Raw genomic sequence first — 12,783 nt, forward strand, 5'->3', positions numbered from 1 at the left:
TCTTCGCTCACATCCCGTTTTGCACACTCACGAAACAAAGAAATAGGGGTAGTCATTTTCAGCGACCGACCCCAGGTATCAATTGCCCAATGAAGAAATATGCTAGATGGGCATAGCCCCGGGGGTTGGCCTCAGCCTCTAATCCAGGGCCCCGCTAGCAATACAAATTCGTATATAAAAAGAATACGGCGGCATTTTCTCCAGTGAGGGTGTCGAACCCTACTCTGCCGGGAGACTTTCTACCCGCACGCCTCCCACACACCGCCGCCCCATCCACGATGCCACGGCTGGGTAAATCCCTTCCACAGATGAACTGCATGCGCCACCCGTGCCTACCTCTAAGAGAAACTACATGAAAAGGGGCAGGACCACCCAGTCGCTACGCCGGAAGAAAGGGAATCTTCTGACTTGCGCGCTTTGAGAACAATGCCCGAGTCAAATCCTGAGTGCGTCTTAGGGAGCTCTTTGTCGCATCAGCGGAAAATATAAGCGAGACCGCTTTTCGCACTGCCCAAGGTCACAGTAAGAAAAAAAGACCTAAGTACCTATAGGGGAGAAAACCTGGGCCAGGGGGCGCTGCGCCACTCTGTGCGTCAGCGCCCTCCATGGAGACCCCGTCAAAACCTCCGCGCAGCGCGGCCGCGTCGTCTGCTCCCCGCCGCATCGAAAAGCATGCTCTCGTCTGTTTCGCGCTGCTTTCCAGCACGTGTTTGCGCGCGCGCGCTCGGCTGTTTCTCGCCTCCTCCGGCCGCGTTCTGGCCGCCGTAGCGCTACAACAAAGGGGGCGAAAAAAAAAGAACTGGAATGAAAAAGGGACGGCGCGCTTTTTTGCAAAACTCGTGTTGAAACAGTGGTTGTCGGTTTTTTCTTTTTTAGGTATCTCGTACCGCTCGAATCTCTCACCTCTGTTTGTGACTGGCGGTGCCGCAGCAGCCATCGCGGAACCAAGTAGGCTTTAAGAAACAGATATACGTCATTAATGCCATCACTCGGCGCTTATAAAGGGAAAACACATACGTCAATCGTTCGATATATCCTCAGACGCGATCCAGTGTCGGGAGCTTAAGACTGCGCCTTCGCTAAAGGAGATAACTGTACTAGGAATTGCACAGCGTAGCTGTGGAATTAAGAAGACAAAGGTTTCCGTAGAGAGATGTCCCCGCCTGCATGAAAAGTCGTCAGGCATTTCCTCGCTCTTCGTCTCGTGGAGAGAGGAAACTGCCGCAAAAAGGGCATGCCTTGGCTTCCCGTCAGTGACGCGGGTCGTTAAGAAACCACTCATCGTTAAAGGTAGATAGGTCATTGATTTCGGATGGCAGCGCCACAGCACCGAACTCCCCCTGACCGCTGTCAGCAGGAACCAAAGGGTAAGGCGGCATGATTTGTGCCTTTGTAGGGAACGCGTCCTAAACGCACCGAAAACAGGCACCACGGCGCCGGCAGCATCGCCTAAAACGTCTGTCCCCAAAGAGTTGAATAGGCCCCTTTCAAGTGAGCAGTCACAAATGGTAAGGAAGCTCCCCAACCAGCGCCCGGAGCACTCGTACACGCATATCAATTCTCAACGAGAAGGCTCGATCCTTCATTATCTGAACAACATGGAAGAGACATCAAGAGGTGCCGCCTCAAGTCCTTCAAAATACATGTCGCTTGCTCTGCCTTCGAGTAGCGAATTCGCGTTCATGTTTTTTTTTAAATGTCTGAGCCTGCCAAAAACGCTATTTGAAAACAATGTCCGCGGCTGTCAATTAATCATAATTTCTCACTTTCGTGAGCACCGATAAAAAACGTGCCGGGGCACAGAAAAAAGCAAAAATAAGAAACCCCACTGGCAAAGAGCGCCGGCTTTGCGCGCGCAGACGCACGACCATCCCCCCTCGTCTTCACTCTCCTTCTCCCGCTCCGCTTGCATGTGTGTCTACCTGTGGCACACGCTTCCATGCGAGCGGGCTGCGCAGACTCCGCAGACAGCATTGCGCAGCGCGGGCGCGGATGCGCGTAAGTTTTGTAGTTCCTCTCCGCTCCGCTAGAAACCGAGCGCTGGCGTCGCGGAGCAAACTCCAGCTTTGGTTCCCTATTGGGCGCTCGTTAACGGCCAGAACGAAGGGTGCCATATATGTGACCACCCGGCAGCATGTTCCGCTGTGCCTCTCCTCGTGCTGAAAGGGTCCCAGGAAGCCGGCGACGCTGGTCCCATCGTCTTTCCCCACAGGCGGTACACATCATGAGTAGAAAGGGGGGGGGGGGGGGGGCGTCCCCAATACAAGGCTAGGGATGGCGGAAGGGATGCAGTGCTGAGCAGTGGAGGTACGTGTGGGCAAAATAGGGGAGGTGAGTGCAGTAAGGAGTTTAATGTGGGATGAATGACGTCACATATAGCAGCGGCTTGTGCCTTTGATTTGGTAAGGAATTAGCTCGTTTTTCATATATTTTCAAGCGTTTAGCTACATACTCAATTTTATTTATTTACTAATGACTATGGGTATTTGCATTTATATATTATTGTCTGAACTGAAATTAGCGACTATTGTTGCATAGTATGTGAAAATATGTGTTACTTTGAATAGTTGTAAATAATGTATACATGCATTATATGTCAAATATAAACATCGCGTTGAACCATTTTCAAAAACTTCTAATAATGACAAGCATGTGTAATAATGAACCTACTTTTTCTTTTATTATATGTAAATTATAAACATCGTGTTGAACCATATTAAAAAACTTCTGATAACGTAACGGCATGTGAAATATTTAGCCTACTTTTTTCTGAAATTATTCGCTGCTGATATTGCTAAGAACAAATATGTAAGCAATCTTTATACTACTGACTGCTGTATTTTTTTCTCAATGCATGCAGGCTGCCATGAATATTTGCGAAACACAAATTCGTTTTTTTAATATTGTTCAGTCAGAACAGACCTCACATCAAGCTTTGCTGTGACAAGCAGCTTACTGGTATCGGTCAAGAGCAAAGTGTATAGCAGTTGCATTCTACCGGTACTGACCTTTGGGGCTGAAACATGGAGGTTAACGAAAATAGTTCTACTTAAATTGAGGACAACGCAGAAGGCCATGGTACGGAAAATTGTTGATGTAACGTTAAGAGATAGGAAGCGTGCAGAGTGGGTTAGAGAAATAACTCAAGTTACTGACATCCTAGTCGAAATCAAGAATAAGAAATGGGTATGGGCAGGGCATCTAGTTCGAAGAGAGGATAAGTGATGGTCTGATAAGAGCAGCCAATTGGATTCCAAGGAAAGGCAAGCGTAGCGGGGGGCGGTAGAAAATTAGGCAGGTGGATGATATTAAGACATTCGAAGGGGTCAAGTGAATGCAGCTAGCACAGAACTGGGCTAACTGGAAGAAAATGACAGATGTCTTCGCCGTGCAGTGGACATACTCCGGCTGCTGCTCATGATGATGATGATGACGATGATGATAGATTTTAACAAATTTTATCCACTTTTGCACCTCCCCGCCTATCTATGTCTTCATGTAATGAATAGTCTCAAAGCACATTTCTAATGCACAGTGTTATTGTTTCTAGCTTCGGGTGTCTTGTAAGTGACGCAAGGCGATAAACATTTGCAGATTCCAATATACAGTGTTCTGCAACTTCATCGGAACCGTCTAGGAGAATTTTCCCGCCTCCACCGTTTACAAATTTTTCAAGGCGGTTCCAATTATACTTGCAGAACACTGTACATAGTGGTAATTACGTTCTATATTTGTAGCTTTAGAGGTAATTGATTTGAGTTTTTGAGTTGCAGCAGACCTGTGCCTAAATTCCACTTGCAGTTTTGTGTAAAGGCAATACTACTCGATAATAGAGGCCTGATGAATCAGAGGCCCTGCAGTAGCTATTGTGAATGTGCAATGCACTTCATAGGCAATAAAATACTATCATGAACTGATGAGTGGTGTGTGATACATCATTTCTATTTACCAGTTCCACTTATTTCACATGCATATCACAAGTTAGCAATCATGATTTGTTAATGTACAAATCAAGTGACACTTTTCAGATATTTTTATTTCTTGGTTTTATTTATGACTGATTGCCAGAGCTTTGCTCAGCTGAATTTATAGCATACGTAAGTTGCGATGCTTTATATTTCAGATTCCAATGACCTGGTGAAGAAGCTGGGGAAAATAACGAAAAGACTAGAAGCATCAATGGAATCCCCGAACATTGCCTCAGCAACGGTATGGCCCCTGCCATTTAGGTACCTTTAAAAGTGCCAGAGATAGCTCCAAATGCTGAGATGATTTGCAGATATGTTGCTAAATGTAATTAGGTTCCCAATTTTTTTCTAGTTTAATAGTTGGTGGTGCAGGCATGTCATGGTTACCATTTCATAGTTGGCATAACATATTCTCCACCACTAGTTACCAAAATCTCCCACCAGTCTGCACTAACGTCAACATAAAAAACATTTTGACCTGTCTTGGAATACTTTGGTTGCCAACGACTTAGGTCTTTATTATTTATGACTAGTCACTCGGCATCATATGCAATAGGAAGATTGTAATGTGAAGGTTACTTTTTACTATTGTGTACAATATGCCAGTGTTTTACAGTGATGATGCTTTCATTGTTTGCCTCTGCCACTGTGGTGGATTCAGGAATGCATATTCTCTTTAGTAGTGCAAGTATTTTATGTGAAATTGAACTTGATATGTTTGGCAGCTAAAGCTCGTTTCATTAGCACAGACATTGAATAAGTGAGCTGCCGTAAGTATTGAGTGACCTGTGAAATGAAGGGGAATTGATGTTGCCTTAGGTGTATCATAAATCACGCTTTTCGGTTCCTTCTTTTTATTCGTGAATAGCCCCTTCTGCTTGGGCCAAAGTATTGGCCTGCAGTTTTGATAAATAAATAAATAAATAAATAAATAAATAAATAAATAAATAAATAAATAAATAAATAAATAAATAAATAAATAAATAAATAAATAAATAAATAATGTAATGCCACTCTACAAGTAAAGGGAGCAGTTAAAGGGAAGGATGGAAAGAGTGCGCACACGTTATAAACCCCTAGTCAGAAATGTTTCAAGGCTTAGTTTCTTCATAAATACTAAGCCTCAAAATTGTGTAAAAAGCATGGCAATGAATACGTTTCTGTAGTAAAAAATATCACTGCACTTCATTGCACATGGTAGATGCTTAGTAGTCGTAGTCTGTCATGCGGCGTGTGTGCCGGAGTGACAGGATTTGGTATCACAGACCTCACAGCAGGTTCGCTATATTTGAACAACACAAGAGATGGTTAAATTTGCTAAGCCAGAACAGTTACGGTACTCGCGTTTTTGGAATTATAAAAACAGATTTGGCTATTAGAAACAGCTACCAACAGATCTGATTTTGGAACAAGGTGCCTAATGCTAATGATTTACTCAATAAAGAAATTCATTACAAATTTAGTTAAGCAGCATACTAATTCAGATGATTCACTGGTTTTCTTGTGTCTGCCAAGACTAGCATTACAATTCCGCAATGTGGTAGCGCTACCCCAAAAAGCCTTAATGCTTCGCATTATTTGTGTAATGCCCTGTGTATGGAATGTGTATATAGATTGAGTCTGCAGCGGCTGCGCAGCTTATGTTGACCAATATATTGTCACGCTAATGACGACGATTAGTGACGACGATGAAGGATGGTGATGGTGTGGCAGAAGAAGCGTTGGTTTTCTGGGCGCTAGTAGGCTTCATCTTGTTCCGATACATCAGCACTGTAAATAAACACCCCTTCTTATTTCATCGTAACAACTTGGTGGAAGGTGCTCCGTACGATCCCCTCGATCCCTACCTACAGTGCTGCAAGACCAGCTGGAGCTTCGACGTAGTCGAAGCATCACTGGACTGCCACCGCTCACGATCATTATGGACCACACCGACACAAACCATGCAAGCCGCGACGCTGCAAGCCAGGCTGGCGGCATGCCTGCCCACTCCAACCCAATTCCGTCCCAGCCTTACCTGGAACCACGACCTTTTGCCGGAGAAGAAGGTGAGGACGTTGAGAAGTGGCTACTTCATTATCAACGAGTTAGTCGGTACAACCGGTGGGACCCTCTTACATTGCTAACAAGCGTCGTTTTCTTTCTCACTCACACGGCTATGACCTGGTTAGAGAATAACGAGGATAACTTAACTACTTGGGAACGGTTCGACACCGAGTTAAAACTGCGTTTTGGCGATTCTGTTCTCAGCAAAAAGCGGGCTGAGCAGACCCTTGCACAAAGAGCTCAATTGCCCGATGAAACTTGTACAACTTACACAGAAGAGATCCTCAAGTTATGCAAATGCGTCAATTCCAACATGCCGAGGAAGACAGAGTCGGTCACATTTTGAAGGGTATCGCGGCGGACGTGTACAACTTCTTAATCGCCAAAGACAGCCTTGAGACTGTCGCCGATGTCATTAGACACAACTGCGCTTTTCAAGCTTTTAAAACACGTCGTATTGCGCCGAAATTTGGGCGGCTGGCCAACGTGCCTACCGTGGCCAGTCTTGATGACCATGCCCAACTAGATCTTCCGTCAACTATCCGGCAAATCGCGCGCGAAGAACTTCTACGGATCAACACGCTTCCCCTGCATGAATCTGCTGAGGTTTCTGTCCAGAGGGCCTCTAGACGGCCGGCTTCACCACCACAAGCGATTCAAGTGCAGCATTTTTCTCAAGCTCCTGAAATTGCAGCTTCTATTGACTACCCGCCATTGCATTTTGCCAGCCCGACTGCGTCGATGCTTGAAGCCACAAGGTATGACGTCACTTCAAGTGCACCTAGATCAATTCGATCTACAAGGATTCCTGTGCAGTGTTAGCATTCAGCCAGACCTACGATGCGCCCTGCTGTGCCTGGCGCGCATCCACAACAGCATTTTATACCTTCCCCACCGATATGCTACCGCTGCGGCGTCGAAGGTCACATCGCCAGGTACTGCCGCAGTAGGTTCCCGCCACGCTATAACCGCCCGGTGCCTCCAGCAGTACCCAACAATCGGCAATACGGCCCGTTTTCCAGCAATCCAATACTCCCCGTGGGTACTTCGGCAACGTCCAGAACGGGAATATCCGCGACCATTCCCCAGCATCTGAGCGAAGTGTTACTCCTCCACCCGCCTTCCGTGCACGTCGTTCTCCATCACCTCGGCGGCGCCCCATGTCGCCCCATCCGGAAAACTAACCAGCGCGACCGATGGGGGTGAGGCCGCTGGAAATGTGCTGTGTGCCAACATCCCTCCAACTGCAATGCTCAAAAACAAAATTCGTGTGTTTATTGATGGTGTGTGTACATTAGCTTTGGTAGATACATGAGCAAGCAAGTAGGACATGCTACGGAAGAAGGTGATACAGGAGTCATCTAGCCCCTGGGCTGCCCCTGTTATTCTTGTACGTAAGAAAGACGTTTCGTGGCGATTCTGCGTTGATTATCGGCATCTAAATTCTGTTACGAAAAAGGACGTCTATCCTCTTCCTCGCATAGACGATGCCCTCGACTGCCTCTCTGGTGCGTCCTATTTTTCTTGTCTTGTTCTCAGTTCTGGCTACTGGCAAATTCCAATGGACCCTGCGGATAAGAAAACAACAGCCTTCGTAACGCCAGGTGGCCTGTATGAGTTTCATGTTATGCCATTCGGGCTGTGTAATGCGCCAGCCACATTTGAACGCTTTATGGACACATTTTTGCACGGCTTAAAATGGGACATTTGTCTTTGCTATCTGGACGATGTCATATTTGGGAAATCCTTTCAAGAACACAATGACCGTCTAGTACGTGTCTTGAATTGTCTGCACAACGCCGCCCTAATTCTGAACTCTAAAAAGTGCCGCTTTGGAGGGCGCCAAGCGCTGGTGCTAGGACACCTTTTCAATGGTGATGGTGTAATGCCGGATCCCCAGAAAACTGCCGCTGTTGAGTCTTTTAAACCCCAGCAGTAAGTGAAGGAGTTGCGCAGTTTTCTAGGGTTGTGTTCCTATTTTAGACACTTTATACATCGCTTTGCTGACGTTGCTTACCCATTGACGTGCCTTCTCCACAAAAACTCTACTTTTGACTGGACACCACACTGCGACGCGTCATTCCGTCAACTGAAGTTTCTTTTAATATCGAAACCCCTCCTACGTCACTTCCATCCTACTGCATTGACAGAAGTACACACGGACGCTAGTGGAATTGGTCTCGGTGCAGTCCTTGTCCAACGGCACGATGCACGAGAGCATGTTATCGCGTACGCAAGTCGTACCCTGAGCAAGCCGGAGCGAAACTACACAGTCACCGAACAGGAATGCCTAGCTGTAGTTTTCGCTGTGCAGCGTTTCCGTTCATATTTGTACGGACGTTCGTTTACTATCGTAACTGGCCATCATTCACTCTGTTGGCTGCGGCACCTTCGAGACCCATGTGGTCGCCTCGCACGCTGGGCCCTCCGGTTACAGGAATATGACTTTGCCGTGGTGTACAAAAGCGGGAGGGGTCATGCAGACGCAGATTGTCTTTCTAGGATGCCAATGGCCACGACTGGACCTGAAAGCGACGATTTCGACAATTATATATCGACCCTCGAGCTAGCGTTCCCCGACACGAATGTTTTCAAAACGGAACAGCAAAATGATAGCAGTCTGCAGCCTCTCTTTGCCCAAGCCAACGTACCTACAAGCCGGTTTTGTGTGCATGATGGCCTCCTATGGAAAAAGAGTTATTCGCCTGTGGGCCAGCGACACCTACTCGTAGTTTCCAAGACGTTGTGCACAGGCGTATTGCGTGTTATGCATGATGATCCAACTTCTGGGCATTTGGGATCGGTTCGAACACTCCACCGTGCTCAAGAAAGATTTTACTGGCCCAGAATGCGCTCGACGGTTGAACAATGTGTTGCCAGTTGCAAGCAATGTCAATGCCACAAACGTCCAACTGCAACTCCGTCTGGCTTGCTGCACCCTGTGAAGACCCCGACAGCACCGTTTGATCAAGTAGGAATTGACCTCGTAGGTCCGTTTCCGAAGTCCGTGGATGGAAATCGCTGGATTGTAATCTGCGTGGACTATCTCACACGTTACTGTGAAACCGCCGCTCTTCCATCTGCTACGGCGCATCAGGTGTCGCTTTTCTTGCTGCACTCAGTCATCTTACGACACGGGCCGCCACGAACTGTCATCACTGACCGGGGCCGACAATTCACTGCTGATGTTGTTGAAGAGCTCATGCGTTTATGCGCCGTAACTTTCCGACACTCGACGCCATACCATCCCCAGACAAATGGCTTGACTGAGCGCGTCAACAGAACGCTTATCAACATGCTAGCCATGTATGTGGACGCAGGGCATAAGAACTGGGACACCATAGTGCCCTTCATCACTTATGTGTTTAATACCGCCACGCATGAGACGACTGGGTACAGTCCATTTTTTCTGCTCTATGCCAGACCGCCACGTTACTCTCTGGATACTATCCTGCCCTTCACAAACCGTGAAGACCCCTGCCTGGCTGAGACCCTCTGTCTCGCCGAAGAAGCTCGGAGAATCGCCCGATTACGGTCTGGTGCTTCACAAGAACGTTCTAAAGTGCGATATGATGCCAGTCACCGGCGGGTCACGTACTCTGCAGGGGATTTACTTGACTATGGCGTCCAATTCGGCGCCGTGGTCTACATCAAAAACTTTAGGCCCATTATGACGGCCCATATGTGGTTATCAAACGCCTTAGTGATTTAACTTACGGAATAGCCCGCATGACAGCATCGGGTCGCCGGTCTGCCAAAACCGAACTATGTCACGTTGCCCGCTTGAAGCCGTGTCAGCCTCGCACGACTCACGAACACGCCCAGAGGGCTTCGTCTGAGTAAGGGGGAAATGTCACGATAATGACGACGATGAAGGATTTTGATGGTGTGGCAGAAGAAGAAGAACCGTTGGTTTTCTGGGCGCTAGTAGGCTTCACCTTGTTCCGCTACATCAGCACTGTAAATAAACACCCCTTCTTATTTCATCGTAACAATATTGTTATATAACAAGTGTTATATCGTTAAATAGCTTTTGCTATCTATAACTGCCCTGGCAGATCTATAGGACAAAATTAATAAAAAAAGAAATGAGATTATATTGAAAAATAATCTATAACAGTATGGCCTATTTCACTGGATAGATTATTCCGAGTATAGGTGCATTAAACTATTTGCAGTTTCTGAAACTCCTAAGTGAATAAGTTTGATTAAAACTCAGCTTTAAGCTACGCCGTCAAGTAATATATTGTTGGATAGCTAAGTATAACTGCACAGTACCAATTGCAAGCCTTAATTACTGTTCATTTGATGACTTTGACTAGGACTGAAATTTGCGCTTCAACGTGAAGTCACATAATGATGGAAAACTTATGTATGTTATAACTTCACTGATCTAATGCAAGTCGTCACTAAATGCTATTCATTAGTTGTTTTAATGAAGAATTGAACGTTGTGCTATAGCATAAAGTTGTATATCATTGCATAGCTTATATTGGGTATGATTGCGCTACAGTAATTGCTGCTTTTGTTTAACAAGAATTAAGCAGTTAATGTGGTTACTAATAGAAATTTAGCCCAAAATGTAACCAGTATATCATTCAAATATTACCTAAGAGTAAAATCCAAACACCACAGAATATAAACACGAGCCCTTACTGATATTTAAAGTGAAATGTGCTAAACAGATGCAAATTTATTACATTAAGTATTTTGGCAAATTCCTATTCAGGCGTTTTGGTGGAAAAGACCACACGAGATGGGGTACATACGGGCTGCAAAGAAGCAGCGGCAAACTTTTTAGGGGCCTGATGCGGGCAATTTTTTGCCAAAGAACTGAGGGGAAAGGTCCTCTACGGCAAAGGAAGAAACCTGAAAAAAAAGGCAACATGCAAGGAAGCACTGGACGATGTTAGCGTACATTATATCATCGGTAAGCACTGCACTGTAGCAAATTGAGCATGTGACCAGCAAATACCATATATGTGACAGTGATTTAAATAATTTCAACTTCTCTACTTTCAGGTTATATATTGTGGCAACTCTGATACCACAGTGGTGCCAATAAGTAACAGCCTGTTATCAATGGTTTCACGTGAAATTAAATAAAATGCGAAGTTTTGACTTCGACTTCAAGTGTCTATATGAAATTAGAATTGCCTTAAAACCCTTTGGGCTAATTCTAGTCTCAGTGGCCATAACATTCTTCAACACTAATCTATATGCTTCACACTGGAATCTCTAGTAGCATTAGAAACACATCAAAAAATAAACATGTCGAAAAAAACTACAGAACTGTGTCAAAAATACGACAAAATATCCTGTAGTTCTGTCGTAACCATCACATTATTCTGTAGTTTTGTAGTATATTTCTCTAGTTCTGTAGTTTTTCTGTAGTATATTTCTGTTGTCTGTAGTTCTGTAGTACTTTTCTGTTGTAACTACAGAAATTTCTGATGTTACTACAGACTGTTCTGTTGTCACAACAGGTTTCCCGTCAAAAACCGCACAGAAATTCTGTCGTAACATGAGAAAATTTTCTGTAGTTTTTTCCGACTAGGTGGGCACTCATGAATTAAGAGTTCAATAAAAATTCATGACCTGAGTGCATCAGAAAGACGGTGGCCAAATGGCTAATGAAACTCATCAAGAATATATCTAGAAAGTGTAGAGAAATCTGACTGTGTATCATGAGATATATAATCAACCTTTATTCAGAAACTCATTAAGCTTTTTTGTACGGGAAATGAGCCAGTTTCCAGCTTTTTTAGTCGCTAGAGCATGGTAGCCAAGATTATTGAGATGTTTGAATAGACTTGCAAGCAAAGAAACACAATTACGGATTTAACACATCCGTAGTGTATAGTATTGATTCGAAATTTTCTATCCGTCGTCCACGCTGATCGACGGCAATGTTGAAGCCGAGATCTAAATTTAGGCAAGCGCCGCATTACGACCGAAGTTTCAAGAAGCCGTTGTCTGGGGCTTTTAGTTTTTCGATGCAAAACCTTTCTAGCTCCACGGGACAGTTCAAGAAGAATCGGTGATTTTTCAACAGCACATAGTTGAGCAAACACCTATCTTGTTCAGAGGAACAACGCTATACTTAAAAGGAACGATGAAAGAGAACAGCCTCAGAGCCAACAACGAATTTATCTCTGACAAGTCCTAATTACCGATTTTGCCTACACATTCAATTATATACATTTGTGAAACCCGAAGTTCAGAAAATGCTTGCTGCTGTAAAATAATTCATTTGATGTAAAGAAGTTTTCAATTTAGATACCCACACTAAACGTCTTGTTTTGAACACACTACAAGATGCACACTAGTTTTGGAAATAAAATAACACCTTTATTATTTTGTTGTTTATGGCCAGTTGGCGGTTAAACTCCCTAAGCGCGGACCCTAAGGAATACAAGCTTGATACCTTTTTTTTTTATGACATTGACGTGACTTCCATTACTCAAATTTCTACCACAATATCTAAAAGCGTCTAATCATTTATGTGCCATGAACTTCGTGTCATTTGTGGACAGATATAAGCTCATCGCTGCATAGGACGCAGAACGAGTCAGTGTTCAGGCGCCGCAACTTGCAGGAATCAATGAAAATTTTGTGATTTGAGAATACGAAAACGAATATGAAAATACGGAAACAGCACTTGCCAGTATAAAATTAGTATTACTTCAAGCGTCTATATTTCTAAGAGAGTTAAATCAGTTGATTGCTTCAAGCGGTCGTATGGAGAATTCATCAATAAAACGTATAA

At 44.8% G+C, this 12,783-nt stretch overlaps 1 protein-coding gene across 1 annotated transcript in view; it reads left to right on the forward strand.

Annotated features, from left to right (window-relative positions):
* The first annotated feature begins 278 nt into the window (after window positions 1-278).
* LOC146181185 (uncharacterized) overlaps window positions 279-12,783 on the forward strand; it is a 44,048-nt gene continuing 31,543 nt past the window's right edge. Inside the window, exons 1-2 of the mRNA XM_084575720.1 lie at window positions 279-291; window positions 877-948. Coding sequence (XP_084431846.1) covers window positions 279-291; window positions 877-948 — 85 coding nt within the window. The remainder of the gene's footprint in view (window positions 292-876; window positions 949-12,783) is intronic.

The sequence above is a fragment of the Amblyomma maculatum genome, chromosome 8, assembly GCF_055883805.1.
Source record: "Amblyomma maculatum isolate TAMU_Amacu chromosome 8, ASM5588380v1, whole genome shotgun sequence".
Classification (NCBI taxonomy): domain Eukaryota; kingdom Metazoa; phylum Arthropoda; class Arachnida; order Ixodida; family Ixodidae; genus Amblyomma; species Amblyomma maculatum.